At 36.0% G+C, this 22,008-nt stretch overlaps 2 protein-coding genes and 1 long non-coding RNA gene across 5 annotated transcripts; 2 read left to right on the forward strand and 1 right to left on the reverse strand.

The window, feature by feature from the left end:
- The first annotated feature begins 4,543 nt into the window (after nt 1-4,543).
- Nucleotides 4,544-16,345, forward strand: LOC102226944 (calcium/calmodulin-dependent protein kinase type 1D-like). Its single transcript, XM_005811091.2, has 13 exons — nt 4,544-4,712; nt 6,440-6,542; nt 10,175-10,300; nt 10,385-10,459; nt 10,548-10,686; nt 11,258-11,381; nt 11,467-11,542; nt 12,448-12,560; nt 12,655-12,733; nt 12,821-12,908; nt 14,140-14,489; nt 15,122-15,217; nt 15,815-16,345. Exons 2-12 carry the CDS (start codon nt 6,457-6,459, stop codon nt 15,177-15,179), a joined length of 1,314 nt encoding a protein of 437 aa, XP_005811148.1. The 5' UTR covers nt 4,544-4,712; nt 6,440-6,456; the 3' UTR covers nt 15,180-15,217; nt 15,815-16,345.
- Nucleotides 15,814-17,708, reverse strand: LOC111609516. The gene is made up of 2 exons (XR_002753162.1): nt 17,546-17,708; nt 15,814-16,147 (listed from the first exon to the last, which is right to left on the reverse strand). It is a non-coding gene; the product is annotated as an uncharacterized LOC111609516 (long non-coding RNA).
- A 3,316-nt stretch (nt 17,709-21,024) lies between these two features.
- Nucleotides 21,025-21,953, forward strand: LOC106700016 (G0/G1 switch protein 2-like). Of its 3 annotated transcripts, none has more exons than XM_023338314.1 (2): nt 21,025-21,194; nt 21,292-21,953. In XM_023338314.1, exon 2 carries the CDS (start codon nt 21,309-21,311, stop codon nt 21,657-21,659), a length of 351 nt encoding a protein of 116 aa, XP_023194082.1. In that variant the 5' UTR covers nt 21,025-21,194; nt 21,292-21,308; the 3' UTR covers nt 21,660-21,953. The 3 variants fall into 3 exon arrangements, with proteins under 3 accessions (XP_023194082.1, XP_014328821.1, XP_014328822.1); XM_014473335.2 differs by having other exon boundaries at nt 21,025-21,180; nt 21,289-21,953; XM_014473336.2 differs by having other exon boundaries at nt 21,028-21,194; nt 21,289-21,953.
- Nucleotides 21,954-22,008: the final 55 nt, after the last annotated feature.

The following is a 22,008-nucleotide window of genomic DNA, read 5'->3' on the forward strand; positions in this document are numbered from 1 at the left end:
GTGAACGATTGACCCGGCTCTGCAAGATCCTTCATCGTTACGTCAGCTGGAAAAAGATCCAACCCTCTGCCTGCAACTCTAAACAGGATTAAATGCTATTAGAAAAGAGCTAAATAATGATTAATGCCTATTTTAAAAATGTATACAATGAAGAATCTTTTCTTACTCAAGTCTTGAATTAATTTTTCTACACAACTAATGTTGAGTTTTATCTGGGTAAAAAGAGGAAACTGTTCCAAATTAATTAAAATATCCAACATGTAGGCAGCATAAACTACAAGAGTTTTTAATTTTACCTCTGAAATAACTTACTGTTAATTCAACAAAAGCACATTTCCTGACTAACTGCGATTATTTCTGGCACCTCCAGGCCGTTTGGCCCTTCTAAATAAAAGTGCATAATTGCAGAGCACCCACTTGCTTCTAAATAAAAATGATTGTATAACCTCATATTATTTTAACAAGCCAATGTTTGTTTTCAACAGATGTCAAGCTAGCAGTGTGTGCAGCTGCCACATGCTCTCTACTCTCCTGTCTTTAATCCAGGTTATATGAGCATGGATTAAATTAACACCCAGATGAACACAAAGTAGTTTAATTAACCAACCTCCTGGTTCCTTCATGTCAACAGTCAAGCATGCAGCAAGGATGAAAAATGTTAAAATCTCTCGCAGTCGTTTTATCATTTCAGGAACAATTTAAATTATATAAGGCCTTTGATCCATTTAGCGTAATCCTGGTGAGCATTAATTTAGTCACCGGGAATCTAAAGAGCTGCAGGTGGTTTACATCACAGAAGTGACATAATGAAAGGTGAGTCTTAGATAACGGCTGGTGGGGATTAAAGTGCTGTTGGTAGGACGGCGCTGCTCCAATCAGACATTTAAAAAACAAAACAGTGGCAAATTATACTCAGAAAATTAAATGTATGATATTTCCATTTGTTCTTAAATAAGGACTACGGAAGAAAAACACAACAGGAAATCTACAACAGAATGTCAATAGTTTGTTTTCAACTTGGCGACTAATAAATGGTACATTATCTCAAATAAAACTAATAAGTCACATTTCTGTTGAACCAGGAGTAATAGTGTTTAATTCAAAATGTTTCACATATCATTTGTTGATGTTTGATATTTTTAGCACTTTTGCATCATGAATTAAAAAATCTTTGGAGTATTTTTTTTAAGGATTTAACATTTTCAGCTAGATTTTCTCACGAGGTTATAGAGTAAAGAGCTGTGATTTAAACGTCAACTGGACCGGAGGAACCGACACCGCTCAGTTTGTCCAGGAACACATTTAGAATTAAACATCAGAAAACCAAGATCAATTCCTGATATTGTTATTTAGCTGGGAAATTTTCTGTCAGTGTTACCCACTGAGTAAATGGCAAAATGAAATTGATGTGAGGCAAAACACAACATTTTCACAGGAGATTTTTTTTATGCATTTTTATAAAAAAAAAAACATGCATGTTTTGTTTTCTTACTTACCTGTAGTTTATAGACTATTTTAAGCTGAAAATCTTATGTAAGCTCCTGTCCTGATGACATGATGGCTCCTCTTTTCATAGTAAAAAAAAAATCACTTGAAGCACCTAAAATAGCAGATGACCACAATAACCTCTTGAGCCAGTATCCATGGCAACATAGAGGCGATAATCAGTTTGTTCAAATTCTGTCTCTGTTTGCGTCAGATGGATTCACCTCAGGTAGCCGAGTCCATCAGAATCCCTTCGTTCGTTTGTTTGTTTTTGACACCAGGAGCTTTTTCATGAACAGAAAATGAACAAAGAAAACAATAACATAATATCAGAATATGCAGGATATAATTACAGACGTTTGGGGGATTTTATAGATCCAAGTTTTCTTTTCCAGTCTAACACAGGAGTCTGCAACCTGAACCAAATGTGCTTGATAACAATGACTAAAATTGAAAAAAATAAATAAATAAATTTAAATATAGATATAACAACAAATGCAGGATTTTAACAGTATTTCTTCTTTTTTACTGCAATATATGCACTTAATGTCCACAAAAAATGACCCTAAGGCATTAGTAACGTCCTTTTAGATCTGCTTTTTCTTGTTTTTGCATTTTCTGTCTCAGAAATACTCATCCTTTCTTATTTTTCTTTGTTTTAAATCCAGAAAAAAGAAACATAGTGCCACCACTATGTTGTGGCTGTAAGTTTTTGTTTTGCACTTTCTTTCTCAGAAAAAATAGAATATTGATCCTATTTTTATGTTTTCTTTATTTTAAATCCTGAAAAACAAAACATAGTGGTGGTTCCTTAAAAAATTACAGCAAATTTCCTAAAGTGGACATTTGTCTAAATTTATAAGAGGACATTTTTTAAAACGTTATGTGACATTTTAAATGTCACATAATGTTCATAACAGCTCTAAATTAGTTTTATTTGGTTTTCCTGAGAACAAAGTGGCTCTTAAAGGTTGCAGATCCCTGGTCTAAAAGAAATCTGCTGGGTCCGCTGTGAATAATCTCAGTTTCCAATAAAGAGATTAGAAATAACCTCTTAATTGTTCCCAGTCTGAACATTTATGAGTCTGATAAATGCTCAGACTGTTCTCAGTCTGAGCATTTATCAGGTCACTGCTGATTTATTTCCATCTAGCTGCAGCGTTACCTCATGTCTTATATGGAAAACGTAAGAGCAGATTTATGTTATTGCTTCTGAATTTCAGAATTTTATATAAACTTTATTGTTTTATCATGTGGTAAAATTAAAACCAGAAGAGAGCACAGTTTGTATTTACCACTAACCATAGCAGCACATCTACATGTACCCAGGATCTCTCTTCTCAGATGCATTATTTAATTTAAGCTCAATAAAGACTTATTGTATTTTGCTCAGACAGTGCTAATGTTTACCAGCTGTAATTATGTGACCAGAGGGGGCCATCTGCATGGTCTGCACAACATGTCCTCTGTCCCCGCTGCACGCCTGTTCGTACAGCAAGTGACAAGAGCGCCTGATGCAGATTAAAACATAAGCCTGTTAAAGGTTACCCTGAAGTCGAGTGGTGTGCAGCATACCGCAATAATCCAAAGCCCTGCAGCTAAAGGACGCCTGCTGACCTAAATTTACATTTTCATTATCTGTGAAAGTGATGTCAAACCCAGAGTTTGAGAAGGAACTGTTTGTACCCATATAATAATGGATCTGATTCCTCTAGGACGGTAAAATTAAAAAGTAGAATCCAAAAAATTACTCAAAAATTCTACCACAGAACCAGAGGTGGACAGAGTACCCAGAAATTGTACTCAAGTAAGAGTAGCACTGCTTAAACATATGTATAATTTAAGTATTTATAATTTTACTTTTATACTCAAGTAAAAGTACAAATTGCCATCCAAGAAATACTCAAGAAAGAGTAAAAAAGTATTTGGTAAAAGGACTACTCAAGTCCTGAGTAACTAATCAAATTATCATCATTTAATATTTAAATATTACATCATCAGATGGATCAAAATATAAAGTAAAGTGGAAATTTTGGTACTGAAGGACCAAAATAACAATAATTCACATAAGTAACCAAAAAAATTACCAAATGAAGCAACCAAATTAGTTTTTTTTCAATATAAAACTTATGAAACTTTAACAAAAACTGCAGGTGTGTGTCTGTGTCTGGTGAATTTTTGACTAAAACATATTTGCTCCCCAACGCAACGTTTACACCTGAGGATGGCTGCTAACAGATGTGCAATTATACAACAATACATCTTTGAAAAGCAATAGTAGAACCTCCTGCACAACCAACAAGAATGCAGCAAGCAGTTTCTGGATTGCAAGTCAAGGACAAAACACTTGTTTTTACTGAAGTCACTGTACGGTGCATGCAGCAGTAAAACCAGCTGATGAAACGTGCTGGAGCTCTGCTTGGGTTGCTAGGTAACAGGCAGGGCTTGGCTGTAACTTAACAATCAGGAAGTTTTTGAAATGGCTCATAGTTCTGCTTTTGAATGTATACAATTTTAGCTCACCTCTCTCGCGCCCTACAGCTTCACCCATTCAGAAAACTTTGTTGTGAATACTAAGGCTAGTTCTCTAAGGCTAGTTAGCATAGCCTCCGATGGGAGCGGAAAAACAGTTTTCCTGTAATGATGAGTTGTTTCTCCCTTTATACCACATTCAGCAGGTTCATGAGGTTGATTGAAAGCACTAAGCCCCGCCTCCTGGCTCTGATTGGTTGTTTTTGGTTGAAAGGTGCAGTTCTTCAATAGCAGCCCAGAGAGAGGATGGAGGATCTCGATCTTTTTACAGATTATCTGTCACATATTTTACTGTCATGTGGTGTAAAATGTAAAAAAAAAGAACGTTTTTTTTACCGCATCTTTAAATATTAAAACGTACCTGACCAATGTCGCTTTATACTCTATTTAATAATTAAGCTATTTGTGTAAAATTCCCAACTCTTCAAAAATATCGTGACGTTTACTATTATTATTTTTATTCTCCATTTGCTGCAGGGCTGTTCCGCTGCTGCAGGCAGATGAATGATGCGGCTGCAGGTGATCCGCTCCCAGTCTGAATGAGAAGCCCCGCCCCTTCCGGGTTCTGTCCACTGGGACGCAATAATCCCCAACGTGACAACGGCTATTTGAGCGCTGCTGCACTCGGTAATCTGTCCAGACCCGCTGAGTTTTTGGTAGGAGATTCACAGCTGTTTACCGTGCAGAGCATCTCGGTGAGTCTCAGCTGTTTGATGCCTCATTTGTATTATGCGAACAGCTTGTTTAGATTGATAATTGACAATATCTTCTATTAATTGTTGTGCTTTTTTGCCTTTTTTCTATTATGGGTTCAAACCTGAGCTGAATGTCTGATGATTCGTTTATGTCGCAGAGATTTTTTTTTTTTTTTTCCGCGGATGCTGCAGCAGCCTCTTCGGCTCCTCTGTTGGTGCGTGAATGCATCATCCAGTCTCAGATAGCAGAGAGTATTTTCTCTCTTCTGTCACGACAGAATGACAGCAACAGAAATTAAACAGGGGGATAAATTATCTCTTTTTAAAACCGCAACTTGTTGCGTGTTTTTGACTTTTAGAAATCACTTTTGTTTCCCTGGTTTTGTTGGTTTTGCTGCAGCGTCTGCAGTCATGTAAGGAAATGAAAACAGAATCTGCTCTAAAACTCATTAATTTCAACGTTAAAGTTTAATACATTTAACTGAACTTATGGAGACACTCCATAAGAAGAAACTATTTTTCATTAATAGATTCTGGAGCCGGGTTTTGGAGCATCTCACTCAGTGTAAGGTTGATCCAAACGCCCTCTGTTTCTTTGTATGCCATCTTTGCCTTTATAAACAGGTAGTACCATTATAAAATATAAATCTGTGCAGTGCAACCAGTTATTTAGATCATTTCCCTCACAGGCTGTTTTATTTATTTTTTGTTTGTTTTCATTTTGTTCTATTAGTGTCAGTATAAGCAGTGGGTTTTTTGTCAGTAATATGTTAAATATATATATTCTCCTTTCAATATCGTCACCTTCCTAAAATAATAGTCTAAGTATTTTTTTGTTGAAAGGGATTTATTTTATTTTTTATTTAATTTTTTGTTTGCCTAAATTAAGGAAGAGGTGGCGTTTTTGTTTGTTTGTTTCTTATTAAACCAAAACACTTCTGGCAAAATATATATATATATATATATATTTATTTGTTTATTTATTTCAGGCAGACAATAAAAAGTAAAAACAAAATAAAACAAATAATAAAACAAATCATGCCAACTGACATGCAATTTTACACGACTTGTTCAAACAGAAACAGGTAGAAGGTACAATATCTTATGATTTTCTGCCCCTCCAAAATGACTTAGGTTATTAATTTTAGGGCGGTGATGATATGTTTCATTAGGCCTTACGATATTTCCGGGTGTCACCTGTGAGACGGTCAGGTCTCCAGATCAGGAGTTTCTAATCCCTTATATAAGAGGAAAGAGGACAAGAAACCAAAGTGGGTAACCTGCTCATTAAAAGTTCTCCTAATCCTTCTTGGAACCTCCAGTTTGAATGGCTTCTCCCCGAACTCGGTTTTAATCCTTCCAGGTCTTGATCTGGTTATTTCCTCAGGATCTGATTATAATCTCATCATTCGGTTTTACTTTATTCCCTTTGTGAAGTTGATGCACAGATGTGAGCTGAATAAACTGGCTTCTGATCAGATTATTGGGCGAACCTTTAGTCTGCTGCTGTCAGACAGTCTGAGCTGTGCTGCAGACGCATCAACCTTCATAACTGCTTCGTCATGCCTGCAGTAATCCCACATGACTGTCTGGACGTATGATTATTATATCACGGTGGATGAGTCGGCGCGCTGAGCAGGCGTCGCCTCCCAGGCAGCACTTTGACATCCGTGGAGCTTCGGTGTGCGCTGACCTCTCGGCTTGTGTCTCCTGTTTCCCTCTGAAAGAAATCCCAGCTGCAGACATGGGGCGCCAGGAGGGCGACTACGCGTGGAAGAAGAACACGGAAAACATCCAGGAGATTTTTGAATTCATAGAAGAGTTGGGATCGTAAGTACTTCGCTCATCTGTCTGTCACTTGTTGTTTGAAATGTTCCGCACAGCTGGAGGTGGAGCAGATTAGTGGTTTGATTGGATTGACCTAAGGAGGCCTGCTTCGTTAATGTTTTAGTTTCCTGATGGAGTCTGTCTGATGAGGCAGAGACAAAGTTCATTCACTAAAACTCGGACCTGTCTATTAGCATTTTTCTTAAAAAATTAGTAAAAAAAAAAACACGGATATGTGTTCAAACAATCTTTCTTTTCATAAAGAAAATTTAAAGCTTCAAATGTCTCATATTAGCAAAAATTAGGGGCAATATTTACATTTTCATTCATGAATAAAACAGAAAATGCAGCTTGAGCATGAAAAATAAATTTACAACTCATGAAAAAATTAAGTGACCATTTTAAATGATCCGTTTATCTGATTTCACTCTTTAAATGAACTACTGACAACACGTCTCTGAAATCCCAAGCAAAAATTTAGCATTAATTTCCAGAACATGAGAAAGAGTCACAATAACAAAAAAGATGCTTTCTGACCTCAAATAATGTCAAGAAAACGAGTCCATATTCATTTAGGAGCAATAATGCTAATGTTTTAACTCAGGAAGAGTTCAGAAATCAACACATTTGGTGGAATAACCAGGAAGTTTTCAATGGGTTTTCAGTGCAGTGGTCTCTCCATTTTTTCCAGATAATATTTTAGATATTTTTTTCCGTATGTTCCACATGTTACCTGAACAAAAGTGCCTATTTTTTTTTTTTACTTTTTGTGAAATTCTCATCTCCATAAATGATCCTAAATGTGAAAAACTGACCTTTAAAAAAATATTTATGTAAATGTGAACATATTAGATGCTCCTGACACGAACAGTGGTTTTCTAATCAGTGTGTGGTGATAGGAAATATAAATTCAATATATATATATGTACATATACGTATATATATGAAATAAGACACTAAAATATAAAGCATTAGTTGTAATTCCTCCTGCTGATGTCATTAATCTGTAACTTGTTACTCCACTCTGTGCAGACGGTTCTTAATCTCATCTGCTGGCCTGATTTCTTTCCCATCAGAGGTGATAATCAGCAAGTTGAGCATCTTAAAAAACAACAGATATAAAAAAAATCTGATGTGCTGCCAAACTGAAAACGCAGTCTTGTAGAGAACGCTGTCGAGGGATTTTGAGCTGCGAGGATCAGCAGTGATTAGTCTGTGTTTTCCCTGGAGGGAATAGTGTGTGGCTCAGTTAGTCAAAAGCAATTACGTTTATTTCCCTGGACAGTTTGAAAAACAGGCTCAGGGTTTTGGTTATGTGGGCGAAGATTTATGGAAACCATAACGTGCTAAACGTTTTTTCATTGGTTTGCTAACAAGAGGCACCAAAATCGTCTCTTTGTAAGTTCACTTTCATTCGAGTGGTTGACCCACTTTCAAGAGAAACGTAGCTTCCTTCACTATGTTGTCATGAAAATCCATCAGAATTTAAAAAGAAATAAAGCACATTCTTAATGGACTAAGCTTAATTAACAATAGATAATTTTATTTTGACAGTTTGCTGAGAAAAAAAGATAAATTGTTTAAATTGTAGTACACACTTAAATTATTAATATAAAATTTATTAGTTGCAAATGATGGAGCAGTCAAAAAGAAAATGTTTGGCATGAATAAATAAACAGAAAATTACAGCAAACTTTTTTTATATATAGATGTGGTGATAAGTAAACAAAACATAACATCAGTTTTATAATAAATTGTATCGTCAGCATCCTGAAGTAATGGCCCAAGCCATTTTATTTATTAATTTTTTTGCCTAAAGTTATATATTTTGCCTAAATCATCTTTTGGCAAAATAAATTACTCTGGGAAGATGATGACATCAAAATGCACCAAAAACTTGTGGACAAAAAAAAATTAAAAAATACGGTTTGCTTATCATTGTGAGATTTGACTATCCTGAGTCTCTGTTTTCTTTTTGTTTTATTTACAAAAATGTTGTATAGGCTGTAAAAATGTTTAAGTGTATCAAGATGCTTCTGACTTTGCTTTTTGGGTGTTATTTGTGAATAAAAATAAATATGACATACATTTGTTCGACTAAAAAATATCAAACCCTGCTATTGTACTGAAGGAAGTGTGGACTCTCTTGAGAGCCAGCTTGATGAAGATGTTCTTATTTATTTTGTCTCTAATAGTGCCTGAATATTTCTAGCTTTACCACTTGGTAATAAAAAACAAACCGGGTCATAAAACTACAAGCAACTTCAGCCCAGATCAGCTGTGGCCTTTTATTTTTTTCGTCTATATGAAAAGTGTGTCACCTCCTGGGCAGATGGCGGCTTTATGATATCCTGTCTGCCTGAAAACCTTGACACCTGTCCGTGACCCGGTCCGCTCAGCGTCTGCTCCTTAAGACGCCCCGCCGCCGCACATGCTCACCGTCTGACCTTTGGAGCCCTCAGCTGGCCACGGTTTCCGTTGCGTCAGGGATAAACGCTCTAATCCACCTGGAGGAACAACTATTCCCAGACTGCAGCTGAAGATAGCATGGGAACAGAACACAATAACAGGCTTCTGGCATGCGAATAGTTAAGCTGCAGAGTTGATCAGATCTTAATCTTGTGATAACTCTATTTTTTATTAGCTCCGAGAAACTCAAATCTGGACATTTTTATTCCAAGAAGAGGCATTAAGGAGAATAAATGAAACATTTCCTGTCTTTGTAACACAAAAAACATACAAATAAATTGGTTATTCAATCAAATATCTTGAAACTACGAGATTTGGTTAATTTAAAAATTGTATTAGTTATTTTTACATTATTGCCAATTAATTTACAAAAGTTTTTTTTGTATTTTGTCTTTTGAAACTAAAACTGTGTGAACTACTTTAAAGCAAATGTGCATTTCAGTGAATTATGGAGTAAAATTCTGGAATAGTTTGGAAAAGGACTTGAAAAAATTCTCTACTTTAAATGAATCCAAAATACTTTTTAGGAAAAAAAGTATATATTGTTTCCAATTTATATTCGTGATTTAATGTATACAGCAAAAAAACCCCATTTATTTTAAATTATTAAAAAATGTTTTTCTTCTTCCTGCTCTCTTTTCACTCATCTAGAGTAAATTTAATAACAGAAAGAGTTTGTATATGATGAAATTTGTTAAATTGAGTGAATAAACCTATTGATTGATTATTGATATGTTAAACTGTAAATAACTGCTGCAGTGTTTTACAAAGCTTATCACATTTTGTCATGTTTACCACCACAACCAACCACAAATTAAAAAAAATATATACTTTTTTTCATTTCTCAAATATGCACTGCATTTAGTTGGTCTGTCACAAAAAATCTAGGTTAAATTTTGTAAGGAACTAAAGATTTAGTTGCCTGGTTAAAGTGTTTTTTTTATCTCCAAAAGTAAAAATAATTTTCTACTGACTCATCCGAAGCTGCTGATGCATTAAATTATCACAACCTACAAATGAATGTGTTTGATTAACTTTCAAAATGTGAAAAAGCTCCTAGCAGACGAACAGGAAAGCAGGTTAATGATTATGTGACTATGTCATAAAGGAATAACTCATTTCCTCCAGCGCTGATTGTCTTAAAGTCATTTGTGTGTCATCAACAGAGGCGCGTTCTCTGAGGTCTACATGGTGAGAGAGCGGAAGACCGGGAAGACGTTCGCCATGAAGTGTGTGAAGAAGAAAAAGAAGAGGGACATCAACCTGGAGAACGAGATTGCTGTGCTGAGAAAGTAATTACTGTTTGATTAACCGTTCCTCAGCTGGAAGAGAGTTAAAAATGTCTCATAAAATCCTGTTTGTGTTTTTTCAAACAGAATCCAACATGAGAATGTTGTAGGGATGGAAGATCTCTACGAAAGTCGGACGCATTACTACATCATCATGCATCTGTGAGTTTTCCGTTTTGCGTGAGAATCCAATCAGAGCCGCTAATGATGAGGATGGTTGAATTTTACCGGTGTGGATTTTCTGTTTCAGGGTTTCGGGCGGTGAGCTGTTCGACCGTATTCTGGACCGCGGCGTTTATTCAGAGAAGGACGCCAGCAGGGTGATCCAGCAGGTTCTGGAAGCCGTCAGCTTCCTGCATCAAAACGGCATCGTGCATCGAGACCTCAAGGTGAAAAATCACAGTCATATTTTATTCCCCTTTTAATACAATAAACCAGAGTTGGGCTGTAACTTTTTGTTTGTTTTTTTTATTTACTTTTATGAGGTTTTTTTTCCTATGCTGTACTTTTTACTTTTATTTGAGTAACTTTATCATAAAGTATTTCTACTCTTACTTGAGTAAAGTTTCTGGATTTTCTACCCACTGAATGAAAAACAAACTTATTTAACCAAAGATTCACCTCACACCTGAAGTTTTTATTGAAGAAAGTGTTTTGGAAACATTTTCTTTTGCCTGATTTTGTTATATTTTCTTACTTATATGAATTATTGATATATTGGTCCTTAAAATACCACAATTTCCACTTTACTTTATATTTTGGTCCACCTGATGATGCAATTTTTAAATATTAAATGATTGATAATTTGACTTTTTACCAAATACTTGTTGATTAGTCGATTAATCATCAGAATTATCATAAATAAATATCATAAATAATCATTCGTTGCAGCTCTAATCAGCCTTATAGCTACTTTAGGATGTTGGGATGAACTGATTTTGTGTGTTGGTTCCCTCACAGCCAGAGAACATCCTCTATTACAGCCAGGACGAAGACTCCAAGATTATGATCAGTGACTTCGGCCTGTCAAAGATGGCCGAAAACGGCATCATGTCCACAGCGTGCGGCACCCCAGGTTACGTAGGTAAGGAAACGCTCTATAGAAAATGATCAGATACTAGAAATGTGACACAATATAAATTATTTCAACCTTTTCTTCTCTCTCTCAGCTCCTGAAGTTTTAGCACAGAAGCCCTACAGCAAGGCAGTCGACTGCTGGTCCATTGGAGTAATCACATACATCCTGTAAGCATCAATTCAAAATCGATTTTCACATTAAAGGCTGCTTGATGCATCTGGGATCTATTTTTCTAAATACTAAAAGTATTGATTGATTGATGAAGAATGCCTTTAGGAGGCAAGAATATGCAAATACAACAAACATATGTTAATAGTAGGTGAACTATAGCACCCCCTAGTGGAAATATACCTTCATACAGCCAATATGCGGATTTAAATGGTAAACGTAGGAACACTGATCAACATATTTGATATGTATTGATCAGAGCTGAGTAGCAACTAATTACATTTACTCAATTACATTTAATTTAGTAACTGTTTTGAAAAAAAAATTACTTTTAGGAGTATTTTTTTACTATTAAGTATTGTTACTGTTACTTGAGTTACATTTCTGGATTCTCCACCGTCTGAATGAAAAACAAACATGTTTTAACCAAAAATTCACCTGAAGCAAACGCACATCTGAAGTTTTTGACAAAGTTTCAGAAGTTTTTTATTGAAAGAAACTAATTTGGAAATTTTATTATTTGCCAGATTTTGTTATTTTCTTTGTTACTTACATGAATCATTGTCATTAAAATACAAAAACTTCCACTTAACTTTATATTTTGGTCCATCTGGTTATGTAATTTTTAAATGTTAAATGAGTAGACTTTTCACTAAATACTTTTTTTACTCTTGAGTAATTTCCTAGATGGATACTTTTTACTTTTACTCGAGTAAAAATACATTGAAGTAGTGCTACTCCTACTTGTGTATAGTTTTTGAGTATTGCTTGTTTCACAAATTGATGACTTTCTATGATGTATAACACTTTTAATCTATTTGTTGCTGAAAGATGATATACAAATAAACTTAAATTAAATTGAAAACATTCAGTTAAATAACTAAATGCCCATGTTTCATTGCAGACTCTGTGGTTATCCTCCTTTTTATGAAGAAAGTGAGACAAGACTCTTTTCCAAGATCATGAAGGCTCAGTATGAGTTTGACTCACCATTTTGGGATAACATATCTGAATCTGGTAATTACTTTCCCTTTTCATGCACACAACTCTCTCATTATAGTGTTTTGTTGTTGTTTTTCCAATAAAGTAAGTGTCCCATTTTCCTCTGCAGCCAAGGATTTCATCCGTAATATGATGCAGAAGAACCCCAGCATGCGCTACACCACAGAGCAAGCTCTCAGACACCCCTGGTGAGTTGCACTCACCTGTTTCAGGTAATGGCCTAATCTCCATCTTGGAATAAATCTAAGCTTTCCATTGCGTTGTCCGTTCTCCAGGATAATCGGAAAGACGGCTCGGAGCCAAGACATCTACTACTCCGTCAGCTCTCAGATCCAGAAGAACTTCGCCCAGTCCAAGTGGAAGGTCAGTTTGCTCTCATTTCCTGGATTTAATGTGATGTAACCTGAAGTTGCAGTTTGGAGTCCATTAATCAGGTGTGCACCTAAATCCTTCCCGATTAAGGTTGGTTAAATAAGATGGGCTTATGGAAAAGTCACTAACTGACGATGAGGTACCAAACCAAATCGGATTGGTCCCCAATAGAAATTAGCTTAAAACATCTGCCAAGTTTATTTGTGTTGCACATTTCAGTTCATCATTAAAACATCACCAACTACAACATTTTAATTTGTCAAAATTAAGAAAATACACATTAAATATGTAGATTATTGTTCTCTAAACAGGTTGCAAAATAGTGGGGGGGTTTTTTACATTAGTTGAATATTGACAAAGTTTTGCGTACATTCGTAATAGAAACGCAGCTAATGTTCCGCTAACGTAGAAAATCTTTTCAATTTCTTTTTTTCCATTAAATAAGAAATGCAAGTAAAGTCACATGTCATTAAAAACATGTCATGAGCCTCCAACTGCTACTTCCTGTTGTCTTCTTCTTCCTGGTTTGTTGATCATACGACTCATGTAATGTGAAAAAAGTGTTTTCATTGCAAAATAAACCAATTTTGAAACAGTCAAAAAAAAAAGAATACGTCATAAAGCAAATTTATTTCCTAAATGTCAAATTATATAGTCAGTGTACGTAGCTAGCGTAACAACTTTAAGGGAGGAGTAAATTCACGCCAAAAAATTAGGACATTTCAGAGTTTTAAATGCAGAATATTTACTAGAAAAAAACTTAGAAATGTTGAGATTAATCTCATAAATTTTCAAAAAAATTAATGGAATTTTGAGTTTCATAAGTTTAACATTTGCTAGAAAAAAATGTACATTTTCCAAAAGTTAAAAATTTTCAGATTTTGAAACTCCAAGAATAAAAAATCCATATTTTTTTCCTAAAAACTTATGAGATTAATCTTAGAAATTTGAGTATTTCTCCAGACACTTTTCCACTTTTCAAGCTCAGATTTATTTTTGCTTTTTCTAGAAAATATCTATTAACCTAATTTTTTTTTCCAATCTTTTTTGACTTTTCAAATTCAGTATTTTTATCTTGCTTTGTGGATTTAAAAAACAACAACAAAAAACAATGCATTTTAATTACATAGTTAATGGAAATTGGGGTGATGTGCTCCTGTCTTTCTGGCTTTAATGAAAAACCAGGAAGCTTGACGCCTGTTTTTCCTTGTTCTCCATACAGCAAGCCTTCAACGCCGCTGTAGCCATCAATCACATGAAGAAGCTGCAGCTGGCGCACACAGAGCTGGCCCTGCGGCAGGCCAGCGTCCCAGACATCAAAGTGATCGATGTGTCTTCGCCAACAAAGAGTCGCAAACATCCGGATCCGGAAAAACCAGAGGCCAAGAAAGAAGACATCAACGGCAACATAAGCGAGACGCAGCTCATGTCTCTGCCCCCGAGCCACGTCGATCTGAAGAACCACTTCCACCCACTGAAGGCCAGTCAGAGCCAGAACGCCGCGCAGCACGCGCCCACCATGGCCGAGCAGGGGAAGCACGTGTACCACTCAGAGCCCGCCAACCTGAACGGGTAGGTGTCAGAATCCACTCATGAATCTGGACTGTGTGACAGAGCAGGAGTACATTTATGCCAAAAAAAATCTCAGAAATATTCTAGAAAAACTTGGAAATTTCTTACTTTGAAAAGTTGAATATTTGCTACAAGAAACTCTGAAATTTTAGATTAATATCAGAAATTTACTAGGAAAAAAATTTCTAAGTTTGAAAAGTCAAACATTTGCTAGAAAAATTTCATGAAAAACAATTGGAAATTTCCGAGCTGCAAAGGCTTGAATTTGGTAGAAAAAACTCTGAAACTTTTTGATTCTGACCCTGTAACCCTCTGACCTTTTTAATGCATGTTAGTTGTTTCAAGAAGAGCTTGAAAAGTCAAAAATTTGTGTTGAACATTCTCGACTTTTGAAATGTCCATGTTTTTTCTAAAAATATTAACACCAACATTTCAGAGTTTCTCCTAGGAAATTTTAAACTTTTCAAAAGCCAAAATGTTTCTTATTTTTTCTGGAATATTTCTGAGATTCATCTCAAAATTTCTGAGTTGTTTTTGGCAGAAATTTACTCTTTTTTTTTTAAATTTTATCTGCATTGGTCTTAAATACATCTGATGTGCGATAACGTTTCTCTCTGCTTTCTTTTTTTTAGATATGCTAAAAACCGGAATGGGAAGACTGTACAGACCGGAGTTTGCTCTATCATGTGAAAGCTGGATGAAGTTTTAATGGGTTAAAACTTTTTTTGGTAAGTAGAAAATCAAATGCAATATAAATTATGTTGCACTCTTTCACATTTTGCCACTTTATATAATATAATATATTTTGTTAGTATTTTATGTGAAGAGTCCACACAAAGGCTATACTTAGCTGCTGGAAGCTTAGCCTCCACCCAAATTTAAAATCTCGGATCTCATTTGCGTTTTCTGCACCTTTGTAAATATATTTGAATTTTATTGGCTGGATCCAATTTCTGTGGGTTGTAAGTTCAAGTACAATTTGAGCTCTTGAAATCCTGTCAGCTGCTCCCAGTTCTAAAAACAATGCATTGTTGCCATGGTTACACTTCATAATGGCTGTCTGAAAGTTAAAAAAAGTAAAAGCAAAAACTCTTTCAGCTGCACAGCATCCAAAACCAAATGGAAAAATCACCCATTTTTTTGAAAACCAAAAGAAGACAAACAACACAGAGCAGAGTGAGCTGGTCTGTGATGATTTATTACATAAAATCCTGATAAAATACACAAATTTGAGGTTATAAAGTGACAAAATGTGCATGAATACTCATGCATCTCAGTTCCAGCTCATAGGAAAGATGAAACTCTTGTGTTTCTGCCCTCTGCAGGTCAGTGCTGCTGTTTTGACTCGGTGTGACGCCGTCTTGTGTCAGCAGCTCCTCTCTGCTCAGAGTCAGAGGAGGTTGACCCCCAGTGGACCCGACCGGTCCGCACCATCAGTCTGTGGGGCTTCTTGTCGGAAAGAGTGCCAATAAAAACTCAAAACACTCACATTAAACCTCCAAACATTTATCTAAGACACACATCTCCACATTGCAGACGTTGGGTTTCAAAGGACAGGATGGTGGATTGGAAAAGAGAGTTCATGATCTTTTTACGGAAAGTCGACTTGATACCTTTCATGTTTGTTTGCAGCTTTTTTTCAAAGGATCATTTGAGATCTGAAAAGCACAGACAGGAAGGAGACGATAACCTTCACCCACTTTTGTAAATAAATAAAAACCCACATTGTAAATAAATCATTTCAAAGAAGTGCTCACAGCTTCTAGTAAGCAACACTGATGTAAATTTACTTCTTCATTCTTCCTGTAAATGTTTTTCTTTGCCTGCTCAAGTGAATAAATCACAGTAATTATGAATGTTGCAAGTATGATTAAAAATTGCCAATGCATAGCTCTTGCATGCCATCAGTGATTTAATACCTAAATGTTTATTAATTGCTTAGTAAAAACACACTTTGTAATGTGATTTGTTTTTTTTTCTTCAGTTTGGTGCAGTTTTATTGATCTTGTTTGCAGTGTATTCTGAAGAAATCTGGTTGGCTCAGAAATAAAAACTAAACGTGAAATTTATGTAATTCATCTACTTGAACTCATGAGTCAATAAAATATTCATTTACCAAAAATGTTTCTCAAGTTTTCTGTTGCTTTTAATAGAGATATTTTTCAAAAATAACTATATAAATAAAAATATTTATATTAATAAAAATAAATAATAAAAAGAATTTAAAAATGTACATAGAAAAGATCAAATGAAATGTCTAAAATAGGTTAATTCTGAGCTGTGGAAATTATTTTCAGCATTTTTACTGACTAAAGTAAGGACTGATTAAAGCGCTTAGAAAAATTTACTACATATAATTTGACCTAGGTATAATAAAAATTGTAAAATAGGCCAAAACATTATAGAAAATCTAGCAGTGAAGATTTCACCAACTCTTAATAAAATGAATAGAGAGGAGTGTTTGTTATATTGGGTATAAAAAGAGAGTCAGCAAGAATATTTTTAAAATGGGTAAAAAATAAAACTGGCTTAAAAAATACCTGAACTTTTTTTTATTAGAGCATTTATATATGACTGACTGATCAAAACTGTAAATAAACTTTTTTTCTTACTGTAGTTTTCTATTTTCAAAAACTCTTCAGCCATATTCAAACATTTTCACCTTTGACCTGATTTAGTGTCTCCAATTAAACTAACCTGAAAGCCAATTAGCAGGCAACACTTCATTAGATCAGATTACATTTAAGCACCCAACACAGTTAGGATTAACAAGAGAGTGTATTTAGAGCGGCAGGTTTCAAAACACGTGAATTACACTCAGCATAAAACACATTTTCAGAAGCTACAACAACAAAAAATCCCTAATTCAGTGTATGTAAGTTTAACCAACTATATTTTATACATTGTTCCTCTTGTCTGCATTTGGTCTATATCTAAAAAAAACTCTTGGATTAAAAACAAATCACCCTTTCATTTTTGAAATGCTGCAAATAAACATTCTAGTCAGGTTGTTAGTAATAATTTTTATTTAAAGCAGAATAAACAGGACATCCTACCCTTTTTCATCCAAACCCTCACTGAAAAGCCTCCTCACATCTGGACCCGTTTCCTCACCTCACCTAAAAGACCGGCTTGGTGAAGTCCAGTGGGAAGACAGACTGTCCATTCAAGCGCAGAAACGCAGCAAATTGGGGCAAAGGTCTCCAAACAGGCTCAACCTTTTCCCGGCAGCTGCCAACTCAAATGCCCAGAATCCAAAGTCACTTTGTATAGAGGAACATTTTGGACAACGTAATCACAGAGAGATTACCACAGCGTCTTTGGAAAGCCTCGTGTTTATTTAGCAAAAACAAACCAAAATGTGCAACATTACCAATACTCACATCAGGGTAACCATGGAAAAACATAAAAGAGATAAACTGGTGAAAGGTTATCCTTACATAGAAACAAAGTCCCAAATTTAAGTAGGAAATCAGGGAACTTTAATGGCTTTTGGTGTATAATTTCCTTCCTGATGGATGCTCGTACACTGTAAAAGCACAAAATCTTACAGGGTTTCTCAAAGAAAACCAGTTTTTGAGTTGAAAAACGTTTAAAGTTGGCAGGAAATTTGAAAATATCACTAGGTAATTATGTGTTACTCAAAGAATTATCAACAATACCTAAACACCAACTACAAGGTCTTTAAAAAAAAGGCAAACATTAAAATAAATAAATAAACAATTCTTAGTCTGGTGGGAGTATAAGTTATACATTCTAGTATAACTAAGATAGTTAGTTATACTAGACCAAAAATACTTTTTAAGTTTTTGTGTTTTTGCAATCTACTACAGTGGTCCAGAAGTGCAAACCTTTAAAAACAACAAATTGAAAAACATAGTAACTGAAAAATACAACGACATAAACAAAACAGCAGAGGTAAATCTCAGTGGGAAACCTGACACATCATTGATTGGACGATATAATTTGTCATTTTAGAATTGGAAATTATTCTTCTTTTAGTTTTATTCTTTTTGTTTAGTTAGATAGATAGACCATATCAAAGTTGTAATTGGGGTATTATTTGTTCTGGATAGTTTTTTGTTTGCTTTTGATGATGTAGTGAGCATGGTGGACAGCTTGTGAATCGCTGATGAGGCAGTAGAGTCATTGCCTTTAAGATGATCTGAACGAAACAATATGGCAGTAAGAGTTTGCCCTGGAATTATTCGCCTCTGTTGTTGTGTCCTGCCTTGCCTGAAGGTGTTGGCAAGGCCCTTCTAATGTTGGTCCCCGACAGCAACAGCACGCAAAGAAAGCGAATGCACACATAAAGTTCTGTGCTTTTGCTTTCGACCATATCCTTAACAAATTTTGGAATGCTGCAAATGGGAAAGTATCCAACATGCTTCCCTAGAGATAGCAGATATACTCCTGCTTGGGTTTGAAGCAAGACATCCTGATCCCATGGTTTCATATTTAAAATCTGATGCATTCAGGAAAGCAGTAAAGGTAAAAATCCAAGAGACTGCTACTATGGAGAGTAAATGCAGCCAGGTGAATGGATGTTGATGCTAATCCAAGAGTTACGCTGAGTTCATAGGCTAAACAAATCCGAGATTGCTACTGTGAAAACTAAATGCAACCAGGTGCATGGACATTTACTCTAATCCAGGAGTTCATAGGCTAGTCTCAATGTCTATACACTTTGGATATTGATGGATATGAGATGTAATGGAAAATTTTATAATGTGCTCCTCAAACCTCTTCTGCTTTAGGTATTTCTGCATGGTCTTATCATGAGATTGGTCGAGCTACTCTCAAGACTTATGCAGTGTCATATAACAGCAGGGGAGAGCTCCTTGATCCTTCAGACTATCTAAGTGTTACTTCCCCAACATGGAACTTATCTGCCTCTTTAGCATGAAAGAACAACCCCCTATCCTTAACAATAGACAAATGGCAAAACCATCTGTGTTGGGCTCCACAGAATTCTGGTACATCACAATCAGGGATTCACACCTATAGTCCAATCAAGTCTCTCTTCTCTGACCAGAATCTATAAAAGGAAGTCAGATCCACTGTTAGTCAGAGCAACTCTTGACAGACTCCTTTGACTCTGTATTTCTGTTCTCACCTTGCAAGGTTTTAATAAATTTTTCCAGATTCTTGTTAAAGTAATTTTTTCCACAGCAGGGATAGGAGCTACACTACTCTGTAGTGCTGTTTGATCCCTACATCTAGAAAGCTTCTTATTCCTTAACATTACAGGGGTAAAAGAAATGCAAGGAATGGTACAATCACTTCCTCTAAGCAATGCATAGTTTCAGTCTTCTTTCTATTCATGGTAATAAATGGACAGCCATCATGCAAAATTGTGTTTTTTGTATTTTTTGATGAGTTTAAGTGACTGTGTGTACTACTGGAAAGATACAGATTGAATTTTCTTTCAAGGTGACGTTATTGTTCTCTATCCTAATCTTTTAAAAAGTTCTTTTTGTATGTTCTTTCCACCTTGTTGACATTGTCAATCGATATGACAACTTTGACCACAGAATTTGTTTTTATTTACACTCTTGCATGAAACTTGCTATTTTGACGCGGTTATTCCCCAGCAATTGTAGAAGTTCTATTCAAAATCTGACAGAGAGCGCAATCATTGGAATAATTGAAGAAGACTGCATGTAGAGTCGAGTTGTAAATCCAAGAGAGTTGCAAGAAAGACAATTACCTCAGTATATGCTGTGTCTGCTCTACCACTGACCCATAAGTCACCTAGAAATTTAAATATTTAATTTATCAGATATTTTCTGACTGGATCACTGAAAAGACAAAAGATAGACATTCGCCATCAATGTGGCTTAAAATCCAACTGGACTAAAAGCTACCATGTGAAGCGTGCATCATCTGTTGTACAGATGTTGATTCAGCCCTAATGTGTGTTCTGTGTCCGTTTCACTGAGTCTGCATGACACATGGCCCTGTGTGACAAAGAGCAGACTCGTTTCCCAACTGTCGCGTGCAGCAAGATCTGGGTCGAAGGGCATGGAGTTTGAGGCAAAGATTGCATGCGCACGTGAACACCCCCACACACGAACACCCCAGTCTCTTACCGAGTCAGATGGGTTGCAGGAGTGCAGGAGTCAGAGCAGCACAGGACTGCATGATTCAAAGGATTGTGTAGCTACTTATCTGGCCATGGAACTTATCTGTCAGTGTTCAATAAGGGGTATTCCTTGTATAACCAAGCAATCTTTGTCAGTCAATACGTGGGAGGGACTTTTCTCAGCCACACATACTTTGATTGGACATTGTTCAAGCTCACCTGAGGAGGACTATGTGCATAGTTACAACTCACCCAATGCAAATCAACCACACATGTTATTCAGTTTGTATCAATATTGATGGATATGCCAAAACCCAATTGTCAGAGATTGTCCACACACCAACCTGTTTACTGTATCTGCTTTGGTAAATGTGATGTCACATGCTCGGCATCATGCACAAGGAGTGTTTCACTTCTTGCTCTACAACTGCATGCCCTTTGACACAAACAAGTGTGAATCGCTTAAAAAAATGACTGCAGTACTCATGAATATTCATCAAGTCTGAGGGAGTTGACGTGGCTCTTCTCGCCCTTAAATTGCAGGATTTTCTCTTGCCTTTCCACCATCAAGATTGAGCCAAACACTTTGGGACAATCAAGACTTTGGTACGTGCGTCAAGGTGAGTTGTTGCTTCTAAAACACGGTGAACATTTTCAGGACTATTTTCTCAGACAAAACAGGTTTGTACATTGTTTTTCTTGATTTTTTTTCAGCAGGGTCATCAAATCCAAATATGGAAAGCATAAGTGACATCATCCCTTTCGCCAAGGATCTGCTGAGCCAGAAGCCTACCCGCAGCATGTTGAAGATCTACATGCTCGGCTCCACTCTGGCTGTCCTTGGAATGGTTGGTGGAATGGTGGAAATGATTTTCCTGCCCTTTGAGGAGGATCGCACCACAGAGGAAGAACTGGAGCAACTTCTCATTGAAAACAAGAAAAAGAAAGATGTCCCAACAGCTGATACTACCTCTGTTCGTATTGAAGCTGAAGACATGATGGCAGTCGTAAAGTCTGAGGTGAAGGTCAAACATCCGGGAACTGCTTTGCAGAGAAGCTCAGCCAACCGTTTGCACGCATCTTAGGGAAACCCTTCATACCCAGAAATGGACTCTGAAGACAGGGTTGTTGATGGCAGTAGTGATAAACCCTATCACCACATTAAACTGATCCCTTTTTCTGCAGTATTTATTTCTTATGTGGCTAAAAATGTAGTTTGCCCTTGTTGTTGACGAAACAAAATACGGTGAACTGTTTGACTGAAAAACTGCAGGATACAGTAATGTTCGGCTGCTGGGCAGCAGATTCTAATAAATGACTTGTACTGGATGTTCAAGGAAGAATTTTTACATGTTTTGTATAGTAATAAACAGCTTTTCTTTTGCAAGCAAAATTCTACATGTGACTTTTATAACTATGTGGGCTAATTCAAAT

The sequence above is a fragment of the Xiphophorus maculatus genome, chromosome 1, assembly GCF_002775205.1.
Source record: "Xiphophorus maculatus strain JP 163 A chromosome 1, X_maculatus-5.0-male, whole genome shotgun sequence".
NCBI lineage: Eukaryota > Metazoa > Chordata > Actinopteri > Cyprinodontiformes > Poeciliidae > Xiphophorus > Xiphophorus maculatus.